This window comes from Artemia sp. Qi Xiang Cuo, chromosome 3 (genome assembly GCF_049724085.1).
Source record: "Artemia sp. Qi Xiang Cuo chromosome 3, ASM4972408v1, whole genome shotgun sequence".
Classification (NCBI taxonomy): Eukaryota; Metazoa; Arthropoda; class Branchiopoda; order Anostraca; family Artemiidae; genus Artemia; species Artemia sp. Qi Xiang Cuo.
In genome coordinates this window covers 45,090,824-45,118,386 of record NC_142796.1, presented here as the reverse complement: position 1 = coordinate 45,118,386, position 27,563 = coordinate 45,090,824, and the positions used below count along the sequence as shown (strand labels likewise).

Below are 27,563 nucleotides of genomic sequence, written 5' to 3'. Positions count from 1 at the left end.
AGAAGCAATTTGTACTATGCAAAAATTCTTTGCAGATAAGGTGTGAAGCAGGGGCGAATCTCTAGCATTTTTATTGGGGGGGACGGGAGGGGTCCACATCTGGATAGTCAAAGGGCATGGGATAATAATATTTTTTCTCTCCATATTATTGGGGGGGGGCAACTTCCCCCCCCCCGTGCCAACCGCTAAACAACGCCCCTGGTATGAAGTCTGTAGTATAAGGATGTAGTATTGTACTACAAGGTCTGGGTCTATTTGAGTCTGACCGTCCCGTCCTTTGATATTGAGTCCTAGACATCAAATTTTTGAAGTAGGAGAAAATATTTTTTTTTTACTCTTAATGCATTTTATGATAGAAGTTTGCTTTATTTTATCGATAATCTTTCAGTTGCCGTAGTCATCTTTCCCTCTCCCAACTGAATTAGTCACTTCAATTTAGTTCAGTCATTGAATTAAACACACTTCGTGAAGGAAAATTTTCTGTAGCTTATCCTTAATTAAATTAGTTTAGACTAGCTTAATCACATGATGTTCACTGCCAACAAAGAGATATAATTTCAGTTGCCGTAGTCATCTTTCCCTCTCCCCACTGAATTAGTCACTTCAATTTAGTTCAGTCACTGAATTAAACACACTTCGTGAAGGAAAATTTTCTGTAGCTTATCCTTAATTAAATTAGTTTAGACTAGCTTAATCACATGATGTTCACTGCCAACAAAGAGATATAATTTGGTATAACCAAGAACGAAAGCCCGGGGCAGTGATGACGTAAAAAGTAGCGACAATGGAAGAAAAACTTCCTTGTATTCATAGTAGTAGTAATAGCAATTTATTATAAAAAAAAAACAAAAACAGAGACAAAATCAATCGGTTGCAAACCAAAAGCGTCGCTTGCGGGGGTGTGCTACTAACAAAAAAAAAAAAAAAAAAAAAACAACAACAACAACAAGTATAATCTATAATAAGCAGAAGGGTGAAACCGTATACCGAAGAATAAAACTTACATAAATAATTCATACACAATAAAACAACATGAGATCATGATCCAGAAGCAAAAAAAAGCAATAAACATTTCCTGTAAAATTTAATTCCAACAATGTTAATCTGTTTCGAAGGTATACTTACCAACCCCCCCCCCCCCCGTAGCTCATATTTAAATTGACTAATGGGTTATTCCTTGGTACTTAGGACAAGCTTATTCCATAGCTTAGCCCCTCTATAAATAACTGAAAAACAGTCCTACTAGAAACTAGGCGATGAACCTCAATATCTCCACTTGTCCGAGTTTCCTGACAATGAACATTGGAACTTTCCCGAATTATTCCTGTAAAACCGTCTGGACCCATAACACCCATAACAATACTTATACCTAAAAACCAGTGTATAAAAATCAGTCAATCCAGCTGCAGGCATTATATTAATTATACTGCACATTGACCTGACTGAATCCCGATTCCCTTTCCACAAAATGATCTAATAGCATTATTCTGCAGTACACGTATTGGGCGAAGTATATTCCTCGTGTTAATATTGAAGGATAAGGTAGTATAAAGGTTCTTCAATATTTGTGAAATATATTACGACCACCCATTCTCTAATTATCTTTCGTATAGGACATTTCTTTTTTTTTTACTTTTTGGTGCATTTGAAGATAAAAGTTTTCGTTTATTTTCGTTATTTCCTTTTATTCCTCGCAATTGTCAGAAATTTTCTGTAGCTTATACTTACCCACACTATTCTCACTATTAATCACACTTAAAAAAAAAATCACTATTAATCACTGTTAATCACACTATTATAAACTAGCACCGAAACCTGTCAGACGAAATGTAAAATAAGGAAAAAACGAAACCCCCCTCTATTCACATTTTTATTCATCTGAACGCGTACAACAGTGTAATACCAATTTATTGTTCTACAAAATTTATATCCAAAAACGAATATTTACAATATTTCCACATTCTACTAACGAAAATAACAAAACAGTAAGTGTGAGGCTCGGATCCACAACCGTATTGATTAACAATCGTATGATTCGTATCGATATCAAATCGAATCGTGCCCATTGTATTGCAATCATATCTCTATTGCAATGCTCTACCGATTAATCTAGCGATGCTTGATCAGTTGGTTGTAAATGGATTTTCTCTAAAAGTTGCGGAAATAGCCATATACTATTTAGGCTATAATTTAACAAGGTATACCCCCACCCTCAGAAAAACTCCTCTAAACCATTTTAGTTTCAAAAAATTTAACACGGGTCATCACTTCTCTTTGTTGAAATAAATATTCTCCTATATCTCATAAAAGACAACATAATGAGCTTCTATAGGATGAGTTATGAAACAAAGGAAAACTAATTAATTTATATTGAAAAGCAAAAAATGACAGTCAGACAAAAAAAAAAGAAGTGACAACTCTCCTGTGATGCTTACCCAACCCCAAGTAGTTATCATAAAATAATTTCTTAACCTGAAAGCATACTTACCCAAAAAATGAAAGAAATCCCAAAAGTGTTTCTTTATCAGGCAAAGTAAGTTCAGGATATTTAGTGACCCATAGATTGACAACAGCGCGTAGATACGATTGCAGTCTCTTCCTCCTATCTTCAACACATTTGCTATCCTATAAATAAACATATTATGTTTTCCGATTCTCAATAAACATAACTAACGAAAAACATGGAAAAACCGAGCTAACCAATGTCTTCTAGCCCGTGGAAACAAAAGCGTTAACAAACAAAAAATTCACAAATACATATTAATTGGGCAAGAAATAACACATTTTTCCCCGCTTTCTATTGTATCTGCCTCCATGGTATAAAAATTGGAGTCTCATATCTGTTTACGGTCTTCCGAGTATTGGGTCAAGGCTTACGGAACTTGCCGGCCAACTACCCCAGTCTACAACTCTACATATAAGTATCTGCCAACCCACAGTGGCCTTACTCGTTTGCTGTAGTTTTTGTTCTTTTTTTGTTGTTGTTTGAAGTGTTGTTGAAGTTGTTTGTTATGTAATTTTTTTTCCACAACAGTAATTTAAATTCGTTACATTCATGAGCAGGTAATATTAAAACATTCCAAGTATGAATGTCTAAACTCTTACTAATGATGCTCCATTAATTCCTGGTCTGCTGTATTAAGCCTTGGTGTATCTTTTGTCATAAATAGTTTTTTTTGTATCTTGAATGTTTTTCTTTTCTTTGGTTACTCTGCTCTTGTGAATTTTTTAAGTTTTATGTACTCATGTATGTAGTGTATTATCTACTTTTTTCTTTATACTCCACAATTAGCATTTTTGTATATGATGTGGGTTAAAAATAAATTATTATTATTATTAAAACACAACCCTGGAAAAGAATTTAACATAGCCTACTATCCTAACCTGTAGGAAACGAACGAAAAACTGGCTGTAAGAAATATTAACGGTCATATATTTTTTACCATATATTTTTTTTATTTATCTTTAGCACATCTTTTTCTTTCCTTTATTATCCTTTATGACATTCTTCCTTTCTTATCCTTTATTCTTCAAGCTGCATGGTCAGTTCTTGAATATTGCGCTTCAAGTTCTCTCACAACGATTTAATTTGTGAGTAAAACCTGCTAAGAATGTTAGCTAGCGGAAATACAATGCTTAGCAAAATTGTTAACTCATAATTTGTTGGGCGGCGGGAAAAGGCTTGCATAAATGAGCCAACAAGCAAATTACTTTTGTTTGATAAAATATGCTTAAAACTTAAGAGGAAGATAATAAAATCTTAAGTTACAAAAATTCTTTTTATTCATATAATAATAAAAAATTAAAAGCTTAAGAACTTTTAATAAAATAAAATATTATAAAAAGTTTGTATTTAAGATTTTATTAAAATGAAAAATTAATGAGAGGATTTTAAAATGCCTGTTCTAAAAATGCACACGCTAATTGTTATGAGTTCGGCTAATTATCAACTTGAGTATATTTCTTAAAGTAGTCATTGTAATTAGTGAACTATCTTTGTGCCAAAATTAGCAAAAATTTTATCTCCTACTGAATAGCTTATTAATTTCTCCGAACATTGAGACAAAATACACACTTTATAATACTTTGTCTTTGATTGTAGATCAAAGATCAAAGCTACACTTTCCACTAAGGACATATCCATGATTTTTATTCGGGAGGGGGGATATAATAGAAATGTATCAGACATTTGTTTATATGCATTTTTGTTATGTTATTACGAGTGGGATAAAAAACTTCGGGGGTGAGGGGCTTCAAACCCAGTAACTTTCCCCCTGGATACCACCTTTCTCTCCACCCTATCTTTTCTTTAATTATACTCCTTTTCCCTCTCATTGTGTAATACTTATTACACTAACTTTAAATATTCTATTAGTTTCGGCTTTTTTTTTAACAGGTTCCGTAAAAAATTCTTATCCTCTACATTAGCAAAAAAAAAACCAATAGTTTCCCCTCTCTTTGTTTGTTTTTGTTTTAACTACTAAATAAAATCTACTACATTCAATTGTTTTTAATCTTTTCGACATGCTTACTTATGTACCTATCTTTTCTTCTTACCGATCTGATCACATATGTATTTTTTGCTGTATTTGTTCTTCAATTAGACTATGAAGTGGATATTCGGCGCATCTAGACTTGTGTTGATCAATTTTTCGGAAGTAAATTTGTCGTATTATTGAATCAGTCCTACGCCCTTTCGTAGAGGGTCTGCTGTTTACAATACAAACATTACCTTTAAAAATCGCCCAAAAAATTGTAACAGGGAGGGGGAGAGGCATCCCCAAGTATGGAAAATATTTAGGAAATAAATATTACTTAATAGACCTAAATAAGCAGACAGTATGCATTTAAAGTAATTAAACTTATAGAATTTCGCTTAGCCTATAAACTGCTAAAATCAAATATAAAATAAATTTTCCGTTGGTATTTCAGTTTCACTTCTTAAAGATTTATTGATGTTTTAAATTGTTAGTATTAAAGCTATTTTATATTTTTTTTTTATTACTTATGTTTTATATTATTAAATAGTATAAGATATATATTATGTTTATATCATTATTGTATTATGTTTTACACTTATATTACTTGGGTTTTATATATTTTTACATTACTTATGCTGTATATTTTATACTTGTATTCCATTTAAGTTGCTTACATTTTTAAGTTATTTGCATTACAAATGTGTCTGATATCGGTAACAATGTTGCGTAGTGGAAAAAAGAGAATTCTGCAAAGTATTATTGGTCGTTTCTGTGGTTTTCTTTTTTACACCTCTACTTTTTGTTCTTCATTTTCTTCAATAGTCTACTTTCTCTTCAGTCTCATAAAGTGCCCTCCGCCTGACTTTAATCCCTACTGTTTATATATTACTATTTAATATTTATGTATTTTATTTAATGTTTATTACTATTTTATGTGCATTTACTTGCTATTCGATTTTCACTCTTTATTTAATTTTAATCTTTACTGTTATCTTTAATGCCCTTAGTAGTCCAAAATTGAAAAATACTTTTCAACTAATCACTGATTTATTATTAAAATTAATTAATTACTAAAATACATACAAACAAATGTATGAATTAAGCAGAGAAACTCCCACCCACTTGAGATTAAAGAATTTACTTTACTATAATTATTTAAAAAAAAATCGACCAAGACATCTTAAAAAGGGGGGAAGTAAGGGCTCTTAAATGTGAAAACATGTAGAAAGTAGACATTAGTTAATGGACCTAATCAAACCTATTGGTAAAACTGGAGGGTTCAGGCTGCTCTGTATGAAAGGCTCATTAAATTAAAACATTTACGGTTAAAAGTTAAGGCTCCTACATCTTTAGACCCTGGCCTATCCATCTAAACCTTACTTTCAATATAGCCTTAGAAAGTAGAATCGAACCACATTCTTCATATAGCTTAATGCTTGATATCTCGCTAGCCGACCGAGCACCTAACACTTTCTTCGGACAATCCACCTGGAAAATGAAAAGCGAAAAAAAAGACCAAAAGTAGTATTTTTTTTAGGCCGCGCAACCGTTTTGGAAGGCTGCGAGACCACTTCTGCCAGTGTCTGAGCTTACCATCAGGGTAAGAGAGAATGATTCTAAGAGATAAATAAATAAAGGATTCAGCATATTTTGAATACAATTTCTTTAAATTTGTACCAGGTCAGCCGTAGTCAGAAATATTTTGTCGGGGGAGGGGGGGGGGGAGAGGGTTAAGGTACAAAAAAAACTTAAAAAAAAAAAATGTGATATTGTGTTTTTACAAGTCGGTCAAAAATTTCAAGGGGCGGGGGAAGTGTGACCTCCCTGGATACCTGGATACACCCTTGATTTGTACTGACCTTATTTCCAACGGTTTTCTTCGGTGGAAAATCAAAAGTTCCAACAAGAGGGTCTTCTTTAATAAGCTGCTTATGAAATTTGAAAAACTGGGAGAATCGTCGATAAATGTTCCATTCCTCATCTCGAATTCGAATGTATACCTGAAAACAAAAATACTGGGTAATATATTCGTTGTGATAATGCATCCTAATCTGGAGTCAGAAATCCTGAAATTCAGAGTAGAACGGGCCAGCCTGTTATTACTGCTTTTCTAAGGAAGATGAGGTAGACGTATTTGGGAGGTGTCCTTCGTACGCAACAATGCCGGCTCCGTTAGACAGCTTATGATTGGATAGCGAATGCCCGAAAAAGACGAGGTAGTCCAAAAAAATAATTTTACGGTGAACTTATGCCCGAGACTTAAGGAGGTTAAGACGTCCCTAGTAGAAGAATGGGAAAAGTCACCACTGTAGCATAGCTTTGTGATAATTGGAGATGCTTCGTCAACGGCATACGTGCCGTTAATTTCCGGGGAGATCTATAAGATAAATAATAGGTTCTTTATAAAGGCAGCACTAGAGTGTAGCCTCTGAAAAGGGATGCTAGAGCTGACAATTTGCGAAGCATTCCAGAGAAATGTAAAAGCACGTAATTTGTTCTGTCTTTATTGGGTAACACAAAAACAGAACATACATAACTTCCAGAACATTTTCATCTTAAAAATTGCACACGTTGTTGGGTCAATTAAATTACAACAGCTGTAATGCAACACTAATAGGCCACATGATCTTAGGTTTACGTGATTTAGGCCCATTGAAGCAAAAATAAAGTTAAAGAATTTCTTGATGAATCTATATTACGACTGAACTATTATTGCTCATAGTGAGCCTTTATAATGTCGGTCCTACACATTTGATGGTAGTTTTTGGCGAGTCTAAACCAAGTTAAAGACAAAAACGCTATATCTCATCAACATACAAAACACACACATTAATAATATTTGCAAGCTTTTAATTTGGACATATAATTTAGACAAATTCCGATTTTGGAATAACAATTTGGGTATAATTTAATTTTTACAATTTGGAATAACTTTGATTTGAGCAAACTTCTTTTTAATTTAGGCAGATAATTTATCACTAAAGCTGTTCTCTAGCTGTAAACTTCTTATAAAAGAATATTTGTCAAAGATTGTGCCCGATACCATTCAGTCATAAATTTCGATCAGCCAGTTATGTCTAATAACTGTTATATCTTTCATTCTATTTTTACTAAAAGATTCGCTGCCGACAGGGAGGGGGATTTTAGCCACATAAATTGAAAACATTCATGATTAGTGTTCTTTTATGCGACTGAAGTCATCTTGACAATCATCATGTGGATAATCGTATACAAATGTATCTACATTTGAATGCAAAAGTATCTAAAATATATAAAATTATAGGGTAAATATAATTATTGCACAATTATAACTAAATAATACATATATAACTGAGTTGCAAAAAAAAATTAGAATTATAACTCATTTATTGTCAAGATATTTAGGAGTGCTTCGCTTAGTTAAAAAAGGTTCATACACAAGGGGTACACAAAAGATATAACAAAACAAAGTAGGAAATATAATTCTTATACAACAACATAGGAAAGAACAAAAACACAGGAAAATCGTAAAATTAACGAGATTTTGGAAACGAGGGGGAACACAAGTTCAAAGCCCCGATCATTATTCGACTGCTTTATTTTGCCTTGTATTTCCGATGGTTGCTCTTTCCTTTATTTTCTTTTCTATCTGTATGGTTTGGACAAATCAAACGTTCCCCAAACCTTTTAGTTCAGCATAACTTGAAACATAATTTACACACATATAAACTCAAGTCTTCTAAAAGCCGTTCTCAAAAAGTTAATTAAAATGTTTGTGTCGTCACAACGATAGTTCAGTATAATTAAGGATCCCGAAGCCCCCTACGAAGTTTTCAAATGCCCTCCTATTGGTAGCATTCGAAATTTCTTTATCTTTTTCATTATCAGAAGCATACAAGGTTTTGACCTGTTTTTTAATGAAACAATCATAAATAGGGATGTAATCTATATTAAGTCATTAATCTTTAGACGTCAAGTGTCAAGACATTCCTTATTTTGTAAATGCCCCCATCCCTCAAATTTGAAGGTCCTTGATTGATTCTGTGAAAATGTAGAGCCATTTAGTTGGATTACCTGATAAACATGATGCTCACTTCTGGAAGTTTTGGCAAGAAATGCAGAAGGGATCCATATATTAATTAAAGACCTGGAATTTCCAGTACCCGTTCCATCATCTTCACTAACGATACTAAATCCGTCCTCTTCAAGATTTAACCCATTATCTACTGGCAGAGGGCCTCGCAATTCAATTAGCTCATCTTGCAATCGACGAATCAGTGCATCCTTTTGCTGTATGCAGCGTTGCAAGCGGGTATTAAATTCCATAAGTTCAGCGTGCATTTCGGCAACCTAAAAAAGTTTGAAAGTACTATGAATAGTGTCATTTTATCAGGTCTTTCCTTCCTCATTTGGATGGTTTTTGTTCTATTGAAATTTGTATATACATCCCCACTTCCGAAGATGCAGAAATATCATGTGTGTAGGATTATAATAGTTCAATAACAGTGTACATGTTCCCTTACTTTATTCTTATTTTGTACTTATGTCCACCTTATGCCGGTTACATTATTCTGTATGTTGCTTTTACGTTATTTTCAAATGTTTTTTTGTTGTTGATGTTATTTTTATTTATTTTAAACTTGATATGAACACTGATATGGTGAACACTGTCATTTTTGATTTTTTTTTTTCAGGTTTTTATTTTCCTGGTTTAGATGGTTTCCCCTTAGTTATATTTTGCATACGTATGTTTATGCATCTCAGCTTGTGAAGACGAAGAATTATCATGTGAGGGCAGGATCATAGTAGTTGAATAGCTCTATATCTGTTGTATTCCCTTACTTTATCTTTATTTTTGTTTTGTTGTCTGTCTAATGCTGTTTATATTGTTCTTTATATTATTGTCATGTTATTTTTCGATATCTTTGTTATTGTTTATTTTATAAAAACGTGGTGTTGTTTATTTTATTTTATAATTTTTATTTTAAAAAGTTAGATAAAACAAAATCACAACTTATAGTACACGCAAACTAGCCAAAAATATGGGTCGAACCCAAACAAATTGCAACAGAAATTATTTTTATACCAGATTGTAGAGAAAAAAAGCTTAACAACATTTCCTAAGTTGAACATTCTCGGTCGACGTAAAACTGTTTTTTTTTTTTTGCTTTTTGTTTCAATTTTTTCAGTTTTTTCCTAAAAAAAAAATGAACTATCGGTAAATGTTCGCTTTTCTGTATATGAAGTATCGTCCTGATGTAAAGTGAGGAGCTGAGGCCGAAAATGAAAGCAAATTTGATACACAAAGTACAAGAAAAAAGTTTCATAATCATCAATATGTGATATTACCCTTCTCATCGTTGTTACCTCTTTTTCACCATATTATCAGAAGGCAACTATTCTGACATAAAATGATGAGCAGAGCCCAAAAATCAAATTAAGCTGATGTAATATCTACTAGAAAACCCGTTTCATATTCATCAACATGCACTTTTTTATTTTCATTTGACATGTTTCTTTTAGCACTTATTGTCCACCAATTCGTCCATTGCTGGTATAAAAAAACAAAAAAAAATAATAAATGGGCTGATGAATTATGGTTGGCTCGTTGAGAAGACCAGTTAACGCACAGAAGGCAACTACACCATTTTCATTACCTTCGTATGCAATAAATAATATCAACGTTTCGTCCCACACTTTGTCCAAGTAATTTCCCGTATAAAGCTGTAAGCTAAAAAATCACAATTGAAGATTACCCCGAGTATTCATTTATTAATCACGTTTGATAACCCGTGTTTGATATCTTGCCATCTATAGATACAAAAAAGTCATTCAATGTATCTGCCACCTAACAAGCTAAAAAATTTTCACTGCTAATGTTCTCCTTTCCCAGACAGTTCATTTTTTTTTTTAGAAAAAACTAAAAAAAAGGACACGAAAAGCAAAACAAAACTAGTTTTGCGTCGACCTAGAATGTGCAACTTTTCAGCTTTTTCTTCTATACAACATGGTGTAAAAATCGTTTCTGTTGCAATATACTTGGGGTCAAACTCTAGTTTCCCTGTACTATTAGAAAACTTAGTTAGTCCTCCGTATTTTGAATGTTCTTTTATTATTATCCTTACTGTCTTTGATTAGCAAGCCATTACGCTGGCGGAGAAATCATTAGATTTAGTAGTTTCAGCTAATCAGGATAAATAAGGAGGTGGAATCAACCCAAGGCCACATAACTGAAAAATGTATTGTCTATAGATATGTCCATTATACCACATAAAAGTGAATATTTAGATAATTTTACTTTTTTTCCTTTTAGAAAATAAATGCTGGAGAAAGTTTCCAAAATTTTACACATTTTCCATACTCTTTGCTAGAGGGTCAATCAACCTCCCCACATTTTAATTTTTCAGAACCTAAGTTCGATAAACGAAGATCTTAGAACTCTTACGGGACTTTGGATGAACATTTTTGTATCTTCTTCTGATTTGTTCTCTAACCCAGTTTCTGTCAGTTGTGGACTGACACAGGGAGAATTTTATCCGCTCAAGTTTTTCTTCGACCCTTAGTGTACCTTCAATAATCTTATCAGCCCTAAATCTCTAGTATAACACATTTTCGATAAAATGTCTCCCCTCTTCAACAACAATCCTTATTTCATTACGCTTCAGCTCAAGATTCGAAGTCGTTGCTAATTTTACATACACGAGAAAATATCAGAAAGACAGTTGGATCAGCATCACAATTAAGTGTTATCTGTCGTGGTGGATATTTTAGGTTCTCTTTTTTATTCATTGTTTGAATTAATTGATCTCTCTAATTCACTTTAATTTCATTTTGATTCTCTTTTCTTCATATTCTTCATCATTCCCTTTTTTTTGGCATTATTTTAAATATTACAAATTTTCACTCAACTTTCCAATTTGCTTTAATACCACCGAAGAAGTCTGAACACAGACACATGCCCCATCCCCGCCCCCTACTTCACGCCGCTGACCGAATCATTTGTGAAATGCTAAAATAACAATAATCATTTATCTAATAACTTTCATCTATTTACATAATGTTTGCAGTAAAACCTGAGAGTTTTTGTGTCAGGGTCGACGGGGGGGGGGGTGAGTAATTTGACTCTCATTCTCATAAAAGAATATGCTTATATTAAATTTCTACGCAAAACCTAATAAAACCTAAAAAATGAAAAAGGATGTATCAGTAAATAACTAATGAGTTGATAAGGCTTGAAATGAATTATTGTTTGTTATTATTTGTTGATTTGTTGTCATGAATTGTTGATTAACTCCTGCTAATAGTGACCGAAATTCTTAAAATTGAGTTCGATGATACAACTATTACTTCTACTAACAGATCACAGCAGCACTTAGCAGCCTAAGACCAACACAGCAGCGAACGCTCCCCTCCATCCCAATCTATTCAAATCTGCCTATTTTATCTTCCCCAAGAGTGACGGTGAATTAGTCTTGAGATTTAAAATTAATGAGCTGTTGGAAAGAGCTAAGAATAAAATATATAGCATTTACAGTGAATCTGTATATATTCTCTCCATCCATGACATTCTCATATTTTTTCCAGACTTTAATATACGCTTGAGGTTTTATTTATTCTTCGCTATTTTTATTGGATGTTTTCTATCCAGAGTTTTTCTAGGTCTACTGGTTTGTCGTCTTTTCTTGCAAATTATCGCTTTATTTGATCAATTGGACTGTTTTTGAAACTATTCACTTGTCTTTTATAATCCTCGATTTTGAATGAAATAAATAATTAAAACACAGTGATGCCTATGCTTTGTATAGATACATTCACTAATTTTCCCTTTTTTCTTAGTTTTTTGATCCGTTTAAATTTAAAATATGTCTTTTTAATGTATTTTAACCTGTTCTTTATTTTTACCTTTTTGGTTTAATGTTTGTTTTTTCCTATTTGTAATTTTTTTTAACCCCTAAATTCAAATTCGGCCATTTGCGGCTTGTGATAGAAATTTTGCGAAATAAACATCTTATCTCAAAATAAACGTTAGCAGAAAAAGGAAAGAGTCGTTGCTAAGCAACACTTGCATGGTGTTGCTAATAAATCCTAGGTGTTAAAATTCACGAGTGCAAAGTTATTTTATAGCCTGCCAGTTCAGTTTATTGCATCCGCATTCATTCAGCTTTTTCAGCCTTTCATCTACACCTGTTCATCTCCAGGTCAAAGAATTTGAGCAGGACTGCCACTGACGTATACAGTTCTGACATTGACTCTTTATTAAGAACTATGGTTGAAATTGCCCTAATTTAAATTTGTCGATAGCTAATTACGCCACTAGAAAAAATAAAAGAGGGACAAGAACCTGTGACAGACACATCCATCGTATCAAAATTCCTCCAGACTATATCAAAGGCATTATGCACCTAAACTGTTTTTCTTTACACGTTTCCTGTTCAGTTTGTTTCAGCTGGGTTTATTCTTTTTTTAATCTTTCAAAAGCTTCCTGTACCTGTTCATCTCCTGGTGAAAGAAATTGAGCAGCACTGATATATACAGCTCTGACATTGACTCTTTATCATATTACTATGGTTTACATTCCTTCTTTAAATGTGTACAAGTCCAATTACGACATTGGCATTCAAGAATCAAGCAATAAAAAAAACCAAAAACCTGCCATTGGCAGATCCTATGTATTAAAATTCCTCCAGGCTATATATGACTATCAAAGTTGTCAAGCACCTGAACTAATTTTTCTTCGTAGCTTTCCTGTTCAGCTTGTTGCAACTGGATTTTATTAAGTTCCTTTAATCTTTCAAGAGTATCCTGAGCCTGTTCACCGTCCCGTCGAAGCATTTGTACAGCACTGACATACTTCTTCAGTTGGGCTTTCAGCAGTTCGTTCTCCCTAAAAGAAAGCATACATATTTGAGACAGTACATGTGACGTAAAGGGTAAAGAAAGCAGAATCCTTTCCCCAGTAAGCCTACCATCTTAAAGTAAGCTAACCTACTTCATCTACCAAGATCTTTCGAGCTAATCAAGGGGTAGTTTGTGCAGACTGCATTTTGACATGAAACAATTCTTTAAAATAATGAATATTGATTAATTATAACTTTCAGAAGAGTCTCGGCTTTAATTTTATACTACTGAAAATTAATCATTAATTTTCTATTTTCTAAATTAAGTAGCCATACGCTATGCCGTTAGCGATGATTTTAGTTTTTAATCCTTACCTTAGAAACTTGACTGCTTTCAAAAGAAAGGGCAATACTTTACAATACATGGCGAGGAGCCTGATGAGAAAGGCAGAGCAGCCTATTCTTCATAAACAGGACAATGAAATATTCAAACCATAAGAGCCAACCCCCACAGAAGAATATTGTGTAAAATATTTCGATACGTGCATGAGTTTCGATGTTCAAGTATGAATAACATACTTTAAAAGAAGACAGATGTCATAAACTTACCAAGCCAAAGTATCTGCAACCGGCATGCTACCTTTTTATCGACACTCTTATCGACGTTCTTTCCTATCACTAGAACACAAAATCTTTTTTAGCATCTCTTAGTAAAACTGTAATTTTTTTGCAGTGTTTTTTAGGCTGTCGGTAGATCATTTAACTGAGTAAGCTAATGGAAGAGACCAAACTTAATGTAATTTGCTTTAACATCAGAAGCATACGGGATAAGTGGGCTATTTAATTTTAATTAACGGTTTCTACCCTTTCAACATAATTGAAATAACGGAGATGTGGCTTTCAGAAATTGATGATACTAATGAATTTTCCCTCCCTGGATTCCAAGCTATTCATATTGAAAGAAAATTAGCCAAGTCCTCTGGCGGCATTCCCTTTACATCCGGTCAAGTCTAAAATTCACCAGGCTATTAGACTGTGAATCCTTATTCTCGCAACCTATAAATATTAGATGCATTTATTCAATAATTATAGACATAAGTGTTGACGACAATTCTTTAATTTTTTCATTGTTTTATAAACCACCCTCATTTCCGACAGCTTTCTTCTGTAATCTGTTTGATGACTTTTCTAGTTTTATTAATTTACCACAAAAGAAGGCAATAGTTTTTGGGGACTTCAATAATAACGATTGTGATATCTTCTTTGAAACATTTAACTCAAGTGGTCTTCTTCCCACAGTCCTTTTTCCTACTAGAGTTGATCCTATGAGGTTTACCACTACTGTAATTGATAACGTTTTTGTATCCACTTCCCTGGGAAACTACCCGTCCTCCAAAATAATACTCTCCGATCTGCCAGACTACTTTCCAATATATCTCTCCCTACCCTCCCTACCAACTACTCAACCCTCTAGAACTAATACCCCTACGTCTAATAGAATATATAATACTGTGAATATGAACCGGTTCACGGATCATTTGAAATCCTTTGACTGGTTTTGGATTGTCAGGATGTTAATTCAGCCACAAATAGTTTTACACAGGGACTGAGTGATCTTATCAGTTCAACCTTTCCAGTCCGTAAATCAAACCAAAAAAATACCCATATACACCCTTGTATGTCCAATAGCCTGATAATCTCTTCATACCGTAAAAACAACCTAAACAAGTTAGCTTGCAAGACCAATAGCGTTATTAACCCAACTAGTAATAAAAAATACAAAAACTTATGCATCAAACTTGCTTTAGAAGCAAAAACAAATTATTATTATTCAAAAATATCTCAATGCAAAGGGAGCTTGCAAAAAATTTGGTCCACAATAAATGGAATTAAAAAAAAAGAAATTCAAGAATTAAAGGAATTTAGGACCTATTGACCTTAAGGACATCACTGGCAGATTAATTGACCCAGTTTCTGTACCGGATACTTTTATTAATTATTTCACTAATATTCCAAATGCTAACTCCTGTTCTCCCTCCGAGTCAGTACACCCTAGCAAGAATCCCAGATCCATGTTTTTTTCTCCAACTGATAGTAAAGAGGTACTTCAAGCCATTAAATCTCTTTCTAATAGTAGTACGTCTGAATTGTTTAGTATAAGCAATAAGCTTCTTAGGACCGCATCTTCCTATGTTTGTGAACCCATTGTGCACATAGCAAACCTTTCTATGATCAATGGAGTCTTCCCAGAAATATTTAAATCAGCAATTGTTATCCCAATTCATAAAAAAGGCGATCCGCCTGAGATAAGTAATTATCGTCCAATCTCACTTCTTCCAGTTATATCTAAAGTGCTCGAGAGAATTATCTTCCGACGTCTTTCTCCCTTTTTATTTGGGATTCATCCTTCAGATTCGTTGATTTCTCCTCATCAATATTGCTTCCGTTCCAAATTTTCAACTGCTCATGCACTAATCGACGCCACAAAGTTTATACGTCCCCAACTTGGCCTTAAAAATACTGTATTGGGCTTATTTCTGGATTTTTCTAAGGCCTTTGACATGGTTGATCACAGTGTTTTATTAAGTAAATTCAAGAACTTAAGGATTCGTGGAATTCCTTTCTCATGGTTCGGGTCTTATCTCTCTGGTAGAGTACAGAGTGTGAGTCTGAGCGGCGTGACTTCGCACCCCCTACCTGTCCGGAGGGGCGTCCCGCAGGGCTCTGTTCTTGGTCCAATACTTTTATTCCTTAATATTAACGATTTGGTTACATACCTTGGTCCATCAGTGCACCTAGTACTTTTTGCTGACGATAACAACTTTTTCATCAACGGCCCTAATTTACCATCCATCGTCACCTCTACTCAAGTCCTTCTGAATAGAGTACAGAAATGGTGTCTAGTTAACTGCATGGCCATTAACAGCAAGAAAAGTCAGGTTGTATTATTTCGAACCCCTTACAAAAAAAATGAACCTCAGCAAGCACTTGGCCTAAAATACAACACCGATCTCCTCCCGCAGGTCGAAGTTGCCAAGTTTCTTGGTGTCCACATAGACTCCTCCCTATCATTTGCAACACATGTTTCCTACATTAGAGCCATAATCTTGCGACAGGTAATCATGATTAATCGAGTGAATTATTTTCTTCCTCCTGATATCCTTGTTACCCTTTATTACTCTTTTATTTACCCATATATCTCATACTGCGGATCGGTTTGGGGCAACACTTACCCTTCAGTTATCAATAAATTAAAACCTGCCCAAAACCGTGCCATCAAAGCAGTTTTTCGGCTGCCCCAACTATATCCCACCCAGGACTTGTACTCCGATTTTGGTATTATCCCTTTCGAACAAATTATCAAAAAATTAAATCTATCCCTTGCCTACTCCGCTTACCATAAAAATCTTCCTCCCCAACTAGGCCTCTGTCTCCATCCATCCAACCGTTCCTTTATTGTCCCCAAGTGTGTCTCTGGCTCCGCCCAAGGATCCCCCATTTATAAATCTATACTTCAAAGGAATATAATACCCTCCAGTGTCGAGCTATCCACGAGGTTTGGCACGCTGTATAACAATGTTACTAAACTTTGATATTATAATTCTCTAAATTTTTAATCAATTTGCTTTAATTTACCCGTGTTTTCGCTTTCTTTTTTCTTCTTTTTCATTTTTTTTTCTCTTTTCTTCATTTTCAGTTTTTTATTGTTATGGTCCTTAACAAGTTCGCTTCCAGGATCTTTATTATTATTGGTGTTATGTTTTATTTTGATTTGAATAAATTTAATTGAATTGAGTTCAACTTTATTGAACAACTGAACAATCAGATCCAAAAGAACTGGCAGACTTTTCAAAATAAGGACTAATGGGAAAGGAACTTAATGAAATGCAATTGAATTTCTACAGAGGATTTCAAGGCATAAGTCCCTATAATTAACCTTTTCATTTCAGTGTGTTTATCTAAAGTAAACTGTCACGCCATTGAGAAGGAGGATTAAATCGATCATCATCATCAAACTTAATGAAATTACAGCGGTGAATATGGATGAAAATATGTTTTTTTCAAAACCTTGACTACACCTTTTTTAGTTATCAGGCTAAGACAGCTTCTCAAAAAGAGCTATCTTCCAGACACTGGATTACATAATCTTCCAGAACATAATTTGCACTTTACTGAATAAACATAAATGTTTTTACTTTTATAAATTTAATAAATCATATAATATTATCATTTTAATTACTAAATATCAGTACATGTATATTAAACTGACACTGCACATTCATTTGTGTTTTTTCAGTAAAGTGCAAATTATGTTCTGGCCTAGGGAAGGCATAGAGGTTTTGAGCCCTACTCATGTTAATTTCTGCTCGTTTTGAGTTTGACCCAGCTATTTATTGTAATTTCTATTCGTTTTGGGTTTCATTTATTTATCGATGCTAATTTGTGGTAGTTTCACGCTTGGTAGATTATTTGATTTTATTTTTGCTCATTTTTGGTTAAATGAAGTTCTTTACTTTTCTTTGAAAAACTTATTTTGTGGAAAAAGTTTTTTAAATTAAGTTCTGTTCGATTTATACAGTCTTTTCAGGGGAAAAAGAAAATAATTCTTTAAATCATTTCGTTTTTTTATAACTTTATAGTTTGGCCTGCTATTTGCATGCTGGCGAAATATTTTCAGCAGTTTTTAACAACATAAACCCTTTTAAAAATCTGGGCACAAATAGTAGTGTTTAATTTAGTTTCATACCTCCTCTAGTTGACCTTAAATAGAAAACTTGATACAATTCGCAAAAAAAAAAAAAAAAATCTGTTTACTTTCTTTGATAGCTTGGTTACACTTACGCTATTTTGATTTGGTTAAATTTTAATAGCAGAAGTAGCCCCAAAAGTTTGAACACAATACTCTCAGTCGTTCTTGGCATACTGCTGATATGCCTTATTGGGAATTAGCATTAACACAATGCATTTTGATTTAATCTTAAGGCAACATTTAGTCTTTAAACAGAATGGGTAAATGGAAGGGTGGGCGTGGGTGGGAGACTAGTTGCCCTCCAATCACTTTTGAATAATAAATAGGGCATTAGCCCTTTCTATTTTCAATCGAATGAGCCCTTTTCGAAGTTTTTAAGACAACTCCTTCGATACGAAGTGCCCTGGTCTAAACAAAAAAAAAGAGAAAAAAAAATAATAATACATTGTACCCACATCAATTTTTACTATAAAAATGCCAAGCCTTCAAATCCCTTTTGACTATTAAAAAGGGCACTAGCCCTTTCAAGTTCCAATCGAAAGAGCCCTTTTTGAGTTTCTATGACAACTTTTTCAATAAACACCTTATATGCCCCCAGGACATAAATTACAATCCTTGCCATGAGGGCTGTGAGGGGGTCGTCATCCTCTAAGACCTAATTTCCAGAACTTTCAACTACGTTAAACAAAATGGCTATCTCAAAATTTTGATTGGATGTGTTTGGGGAAATGGCGGGCGTGAAAGGGGTGTTAATTGCTCTCCAATCACTTTCAACTATTAAAAAAGGCACTAACCCTTTCAATTTCCAATCAAATAAGCCCTTTTGAAGTTTCTACGACTAAGGTTTCAATGAAAACCTTATATGCCCCCACGGCATAACTTACAACCCTTCCCTGAGGGCTGGGGGGGGTGTCATCCTCAAAGACATAATTTCCAGAACTTTCAACTACGTTGAAGAAAATTTCGCTATAAAAACTTTTACTCGATACGATTAGTAAAACGGTGGACGTCAGAAGGGGATTATTTCCCAGCCAATCACCTTAGAATATTTAAAAACGCACTTTTCACTTTTCAATCGAATGAGCCTTTTTCGAAGTTTCTACGACAACGTTTTCTATAAGAAAAACCTTATATGCCCCAAGGCGTAACTTACAACCCTTGACCTGACGGCTGTGAGGGGGTTGTCATCGTCAAAGATATAATTTCCAGACTCTTTAACTCCGTTGAACAAAGTGACTATTTACAAATTTTGATTGGATATTTTCGGGGAAATGGTGTGTGCGAGTGGGCGTTTAATTACCATCCAATCACTTTCGACTATTAAAAAGGGCACTAGCCGTTTCCTTTCCAATTCCTTTTTGAAGTTTCTACGACAACGCTCTCTATAAAAAAAACCTTATATGCCTCCAGGGCATAACTTACAACCCTTGCCCTGAGGGCTGTGGGTGGAGGGTCATCCTCAAAAACATAATTTCCGGACTTTTTAACTACGTCGAACAAAATGGCTATCTCAAAATTTTGATGGAATGTTTTTGGGGAAATAGTGGGTGTGAGAGGGGTTGTAGTGATTCTCTAATTGCTTCTGAATATTAAAAGGGCAAGCGCCCTTCTAATTTGTAAATGAGCCCTTTTGTTATTTTATTCAGTAACAATTTTTACAGAGACACTCTATGCCCCCAGGGCATAACTTACAACCCTTGAACCGAGGGCTCTGAGGGGGTTATCATCCTCTAAGACCTAATTTCTAAAAGTTTTAACTACGTTGAACAAAAAGTCTAACTACGTTTATTTAGAATCATGTTTTCGCCAGCCAGCTGCTGGAATATTAGCAGATTATAAACATGTTGAATTTCAACTGAAAATAAGTCGTTTTTTCAAACAGTTCGTGGTAAAGAACTGTAAGTGAGGAGCGACTCGGCTCATTAGTAACCGAAACTTAAAAGAAATGGAATTTTGATACCAATAGATACGTCAAAAGAATCAGATTTTAATGCTGATTTCAAATATATAAGTTTCATCAAGTTTAGTCCTACTCTTCAAAAGTTACGCTCCTGAGAAAATTTGCCTGAATTTCGAAAAAAGGGGGAAACACCCTCTAAAAGTTATAGAAACTTAATGAAAATCACACTATCAGATTCAGCGTATCAGAGAACTCTACTGTAGAAGTTTCAAGCTCCTATCTGCAAAAATGTAGAATTTTTTGCCGGAAGAAAGATCACGGATGCGTGTTTTTTTGTTTTTTTTTCAGGGGTGATCGTATCGACCCAATGGTCCTAGAATATCGTGGGAAGGCTCATTCAAACGGAAATTAAAAGTTGTAGTGCCCTTTTTAAGTGAACAAAAAAAAAATGGAGGGCAACTAGGCCCCCTCCCACGTTCATTTTTCTCCCAAAGTCACCCGATCAAATTTTTGAGATAGACATTTTGTTCAGCATGGTCGAAAATATAATAGCTATGTCTTTCAGTATGACTTAATCCCCCAAAGTACCCGGGGGAAGGGCTGAAAGTTATGAACTTTACCCAATGTTTATATATAGTATTGGTTATTGGGAAGTATACAGACGTTTTCAGGGGGGATTTTTTCTTGTAGTGGGGGGGCTGGTCGGGGGTTATGTGGGAGGATCTTTCCATGGATGAAGAGACATTGCTATGAAGGGGGCGCCGGATTTCCCAGCATTATATAAAAAAGCGATAAGAAATTATATAAAAGTTTTTCAACTGAAAGTAAGGAGCAACATCAAAACTTAAAACGGACAGAAATTATTACGTATATGATTTAGTCCGCCCCCTAGTCAATTCCCCGCTCTTTAAGCCAAAGATTTTTTAGTACTTTCATAAGAGCTATTTATTCTAATTAACGGCCTTTGTGATTAAGGGGTCGTTTTTAAAGAATTGGAACAAAATTCGAACTTTAGCCTAAAGAGCGAGTTATTGACTAGGGGATGAACCTCTAATATACTTATTAAAAATATGTGAATCTTGAAGTTCATTGCGTAAGTTAATTCGTAAGTTCCGTATATTTATTACTAATAAAAACGTTCATAAATAAAATTAAAGAACTTTCGAGAAAGCCATTTAACCAAATGAAAGTAAACTGAATATGCAAATGCTGTTTTAATTATTCATGTACGATGAGTCAAAATAAAAACCTCCATTAATTCAAAAACGTTCAAAAATTAAATAAAAAAACAAGTTTTTTTAACTGAAAGTAAGGAGAGACATTAAAACTTAAACGAACATAAATTATTCCGTATATGAAAGGGGCTGTCCCCTCCTCAACGCCTCGCTTTTTACGCTAACGTTTTTTATTGTTTCCAGAACTTTCAACTACGTTGAACAAAATGGCCATCTCAAAATTTTGATTGGATGTGTTTGGGGAAATGGAGGGCATGAGAGGGGGGTTAGTTGCTCTCTAATAACTTTCGACTATTAAAAAGGGCACTAGCCCTTTCAATTTCCAATCGAATGAGCCCTTTTTAAAGTCTCTACGACAGCGCTTTCTATAAAACCTAATACGCCCCAAGGGTATAGCTTACAACCCTTGCCCTGAGGGGTTTGTCATCCTCAAAGACATAATTTCCAGAACTTTCAACTACATTACAAAAATACCTATCTCAAAATTTAAATTGGATGTGTTTGGGGAAATGGTGAGCGTGAGAGGGGGGTTAGTTGCTCTCTAACCACTTTCGACAATTAAAAAGGGCACTATCCTTTCAATTTTCTATCAAATGAGCTTTTTTGAAGTTTCTACGACAACGCTTTCTATAAAAACCTTGTTTACCCCCAGGGCATTACTTACAACCCTCTCCTCACTGGGCTCTGAGGGGGTTATCATTCTCAAAGACCTAATTTCCAGAACTTTTAGCTACGTTGAACAATATGGATAACTAAAAATTGTGACTGCACGTTTCGGGGGACTGGTGGGCATCAGAGGGGAGTTAGTTTCTTTTCAATTACTTTTGACTGTTAAAAAGGGCACTAGCCCTTGGAATTTCCAATTAAGCGAACCTTTTTTGAAGTTTCTATGACAAAGCTTTCTATAAAAACTTTGTATGCCCCAGGGTATAACTTACAACCCTTGCCCTGAGGGCTTTGGGGGGAGTGTCCTCCTCAAAACATAATTTCTATCTGAAAATCAACTACGTAAAACAAAATGGCTATCTCAAAATTTTGACTGGATGTGTTCGGGGAAATGGTGGGCGTGGAAAGGGTGTTAGTTGCCTTCTAATCACTTTCGACTATTAAAAAGAGCAATAGCCATTCTAATTTCCAAATGAATGAGCCCTTTTTGATGTTGGCAAAATACATTGTGCCAACAGCGCTCTTTTCTCAGCGCTATTGCGCTGCCTATGAAATTACATTTGTTGAATCTTGATTGAAAATATTTTTAAAAGTTAAAATCATGTTTCCGCCAGCCGATAGCTGGAAATTCCTTTTTATTAGTGTATTATACATTAAATTATATTTGTTGAATTTTAACTGAAAAAAACTCTAATTATATTTTTTTTTGTCTTTTTTTTTTAAGTGAAAATCATGTATTCGCACAGCCAGGAGCTTTGAATATTATCCTATATTAACTTATTATAAATTAAATTATATTTGTTGAATTTTATTGAAAGTGCTTTTTTTAAGTGAAAATCATGTTTTCGCCAGCCGGTAGCTTATCCTATATTAGCTTATTATGAATTAAACTATAATTTTGAATATTAATTGACTTTATGTCAATCTTTATTTATACAAAGTCAAAATCATATTTACCCGATAATAGCTAGTACATTATCTTGCAACAGATTATTATATATGAAATTAGACTTTTTGCATTTTATTCACTTATTATGCATGAAGTATTACTAGCAGAATTTTAATTGAAATTACGTCTAACTATGGTACGTCTTTTTTAAGCAAAAATCATGTTTTCATCACCCAGTAGCTGGAATATTACCCTATCCTAGCTTATTATGAATTAAATTATACTTCTATTTCACCGGACCTTAGCTAGTATATTACTTGGATTAGTTTTTTTATACTAAATTAAACTTGTTAAATTTTAATTAACGTTAAGTCAAACTGCTTTTTTCTTCAGTAAAAATTATGTTTTCGCCAGTCAGTAGCTGAAATATCACCCAGTATTAGCTTACTAAAAAATGAATTATACTTTGTGAATATTAATTGATTATTTAAAGTGAAATACGAGGTATGTTTATAAGTATGTTTATTTAAAGTGAAAACCATTTTTAAGCGAACGATACCTAGCATATTACCTTGTAATAAATTTTCATAAATCAAATTAGATTTGTTGTATTTTAATTGATTTTAAGTCAGAATATGTCTTTTAAAAAGAAAGACATATTTCACCAGGCTATAGCTAGTATATTATATTGTAACGGGTTTTTATACGCCAAATTAAATTTGTCGAATTTTAATTGACCGTCAACAGTGTTGAATTTTAAATGACTTTAAGTCAAACTATGTTTATTTAAAGTGAATACCATATTCCAGCATAAAATAGCCGGAATTTTACGTTACAACAGCTTTTTTGTATATTAATTTAATTTAAAGCCAAATTAATTTCGTTTAAATTCGAAATCATTCTTTCACCGGACGGTATCTGGCATATAGCCTCATATCATAGCATAACACCAAGAAAGATATTATTACCTGAATAGATATTTAACACCCGAATCATTACTAATGAGGGAAGTTTAGGGAACAAACAAGAGAAGACTAGGAAAGATATTTTTACTTGCTACCAGTTTTGATCCGAATTTCATGACAAGATGTAGCAGCAATGGCGGATAGATGGCAGCGTGTATGCCCTCTCCTGAGCGTACATGCCTGGCTCATAGTACCTTGAGAACATAACGAGAAACCAAGAAATAGACTAAACCTATTCAGTTTGATTTTTATGCAGTTGCCCTTTCACAGTTGCTTGGAAAGGACCTCTTTTATTTATTGTTTGTTTTTAAAATTTGTCAGTTTATATTGTCCTGTTGATTTTTTTCTTTTTTTATTCTTTTTACGGTGAATGTCCGAAATCTAGTTAATGTCTACATTCACCGGTGAATGTTCGAAATTCCTTTTTCTCTGCTTCGGTTCAATTAGCTTTGCGAGTCAGCTTTTTCAGACTTATGCAACCTATGATGGTAAAAGTTAAAGTTAGGTTAGACTATGTTAGTCTAGATTCGGTTAGGTTAAGTTAGATTAGGTTAAATTTCGTTCTAAATATCAGAAATGGGTTTTAAACCTAACTTAAGCTACTCTAAACCAACCTGACGTCGTCTAACCAAACATAATCTAATCTAACCTAACCTCCCATCATCAAACCTTGCATTAAATTGAAAAAATTGACTGGCAATGGTGACCAAATCCAAGGAGAAAAAAAAGTATTTCGAACATTCACCGGTGAATGTCGACATTAGCCAATTTGCGGACGTTCACCATAACATTCCTAACCAAAAAATTTGCACAGTATTCTTCTTTTTCTCACTGGCTGTGATATTGTCACTTTTTTCAGTACATTTTTTTCATTATGTCAAACAACATACTAAATCATCGTAAGCGGGACATAAACTGCAGTTTATCCCAGAGATTGCCCATAACGCCTCTTGGATCGGCAAAGCCTCTGTTCCGGGGGAAGAAACAAGGGAAAAGTAAGAAAGAACAAAACAAACCTGTTAACAGTTTTTATCCGAATTTCATAGCAAGAAACAGCATCAGTGGCTGATTGCTTGGCAGCTTGTAGCTCGGCTTCAATTCCCAGTTTTTCTTCTGTAATTTTCTCCAGCTTAATTGCAAGATCTGCTATTTTTTCTTCAAGCTCTACTGGGACGTCAACTGGGAAGAAAATATAATTTTTTTTTTCATTTTTTTTGTTCTTCATTGCTAGCAGGGCACTGGCCAATCATAGATAGTTGCTTAAGGGCTCATTTAAAAGGAAAAACATGCTCATTGCCATCTATTTTTCCTTTTATACTTTTCGTTTCATACTTCGAATGCATTCATTTCTCCTTCTCCATTCATTTCAATTAAAAAAAAAAAAAATTTTATGCTACTAGTTGTGGAATTTATTAAAGTTATATTTCTAAAGATAAAAGCACAGGGACATTTCTGGGGCACAATGTCAATAAAACGCAAATTTTTGAATTTTCAGAGAATACAAGTGACCATTTTAAAATCACTCAAGATTTTAGGAGGGGCACAAGCCCAAAGCCTTCTTCCCCTCTGCAAACCTCACTGTTAAAGAGGTTCGAAAATACAAGTAATTAAGAGTGCATTTCTAAAAATAAAAGCACAGGGTTATTTCTAGGGGGGCAGTATTTAGGGGGTACAACATCAATAAAAGGCAAATTTTGAATTTTCAGAGAATATAACAGAAATTACTCAAGATTGTAGAAGGAGCAGAGGCCCAAAGCTTTCCTCTCTGAAACGTGCCTGTAAAGAGGTACGGGACACAGGTACAAAATATAACAAGATTACCACCTTAAAGCTAAACCATGCTAACAATAACTTTCAACTCCTCTAAACAATACTAGAAGAATTAAATTGAATAAAGAAAAAAATTGAAAAGAAGAAATGAAACTGAAATAAAAGAATTGATTAAATTGAAGTACAACAGCGTTACAACAGGGTGTAATTACAAAACTGACACTTTTCGGCGCTACCCTTATTCAATATCTGAAAAACAATTCTGGACTAGTAGGTAATATATATTATTCCTTAGCACAAATTATAACTAGAAAAAGTTATTTTTTTAGCAGTCTGTTTATACAGCATAAGTTTTATTTTTTATCTTTTTTTTATATTTATTTTTTTTTATAGGCCTACATATATTTTTTTTATAGCCAGTATTTTCTACTTGTAAATAATTACTAATTTAAGAACTAAACCAGAACGTATCCATGATTTTTTTTTCGTAGGGGGGGGGGGGATACAAGAAACTTAAAATTCATCAAAAATTTCATTATATGCATTTTTGTTACGTTTTTACAAGTTTGATAAAAATTTGAGGGGAGAGGGGGAGAGTCATACGAAACACAAATTCACATAAAATTATAAAACTATTAGTAAGCTGCTCAAAGCCAAGAAAAACTCGGAAAAATGATAAGGATTGGAAAATAATTCACTCTTCTAGGACTTAGACAAGCTGGTTCATGCATCATGCTCCCTAAAGCCGACATGTTAGCAAACACCTATTCTATATTTTATATACTTTTACATTTTTCTTTTTCTTACTCTCATTCTATTTTATGGTCTCTTACTTTCTATTTACAATCTACCTTTCTACTTTACATTTTTACTTTTACGATTTCTTGAATATTATTTTCGCCGAGCAATGAGTTTCTTCTTCAAGAAAAGCGTGACTTAGAACCTCCGAACCCCCCCCCCCCCCCATAAAGAAAACAAAAAATGAGGCCTAAGAATAACTTTTTTCCTGTCTTCGATCAGCTCATGGATTTTTATTTATTTTTCTTAAAGCCAATTTGCCTGCGTTGTGAATGAAAACTAAATTATATTCTCTTTAAAAATACTTCTCATTCAAATTCAACGGGCCTTGTGATTCACGAGTCGTTCTTAATGAATTGGAACAAAATACAGACTTTAACGTAAAGAGCGAGGGATGAGGAAGGGGCAGCCGCCCTCATATATATGGAATAATTTTTGTTCGTATTAAGTTTTAATGTTTATCCTTACTTTGAGTTGAAAAAACTTATCTTTTTTTTTAATTTCAGACTTTTTTCAAATCATGCCGAGAAATCCCCCTTCCCCCCACCGTAAAATTTCCTCTCGAAACCTCCTCCACCCCAAAGAAAAACTTTCGTATATTCCCCAATAACAAATACCAAATGTAAACAATGGGTAAATTATATAACTTAAAGGCCTTTCTCCAGGAGCCATGGGGGGTCATATCATCCCCAGAGGAACAGTTACTAGACCTTTCATCTATGCTGATCTAAATAACTATCTCAAATTTCAATCGGATATTTTTTGGGGGGAAAATGAGCGTGGGAGGAGACTAGTTGCTTTCAATATCCTTGGTTACTTGAAAGGGCACAAACATTTTTATTTTCCGTTCGAATGAACCCTCTACCGATCTTCTAGGACTATCAGTTGGATACGATCATCCCTGGAAAAAAAAAAAAAACACCATCCGCGATCCTTCTTCTGGTGAAAATGCAAAATCCCACATTTTTGTATACAGGACCTTGAAACCTCTATAGGATCTTCTGATATGCTAAATCTCATGGAGTGATTTTCATTAGGATCGCTTAGCCTTTTGGGGGTATTTTGCCCTTTTTCGAAAATAAGGCAAATTTTCTCAGGATCGTAGCTTTTTATGGAAAACATTAAACATAAAGAATTTTATATATTTCGAATCGGCACAAAATGCCAATTCTTTTGATGTTATAATTGTTATCAAAATTCTTTGTATAGAGTTTCGGCTACTATTGGACCAAGTCCCAACCTAATTATAGTTCATTACCATGAACTGTTTGATCGTCCTATATCGGTTTTGTC

General features: G+C 34.0%; 1 protein-coding gene across 9 annotated transcripts in view; it reads right to left on the bottom strand.

The window, feature by feature from the left end:
- Positions 1-27,563, bottom strand: part of LOC148954150 (sorting nexin-29-like) — an 80,857-nt gene that overhangs the window by 6,417 nt on the left and 46,877 nt on the right. For all 9 annotated transcript variants that reach the window (XM_089086949.1, XM_089086947.1, XM_089086946.1 and 6 more), the window contains 5 exons: positions 24,719-24,881; positions 13,179-13,344; positions 8,535-8,810; positions 6,341-6,481; positions 2,489-2,625 (listed from right to left, as the gene is read on the bottom strand). In XM_089086949.1, the coding sequence (XP_088943075.1) occupies positions 2,489-2,625; positions 6,341-6,481; positions 8,535-8,810; positions 13,179-13,344; positions 24,719-24,881 (883 nt within the window). The remainder of the gene's footprint in view (positions 1-2,488; positions 2,626-6,340; positions 6,482-8,534; positions 8,811-13,178; positions 13,345-24,718; positions 24,882-27,563) is intronic.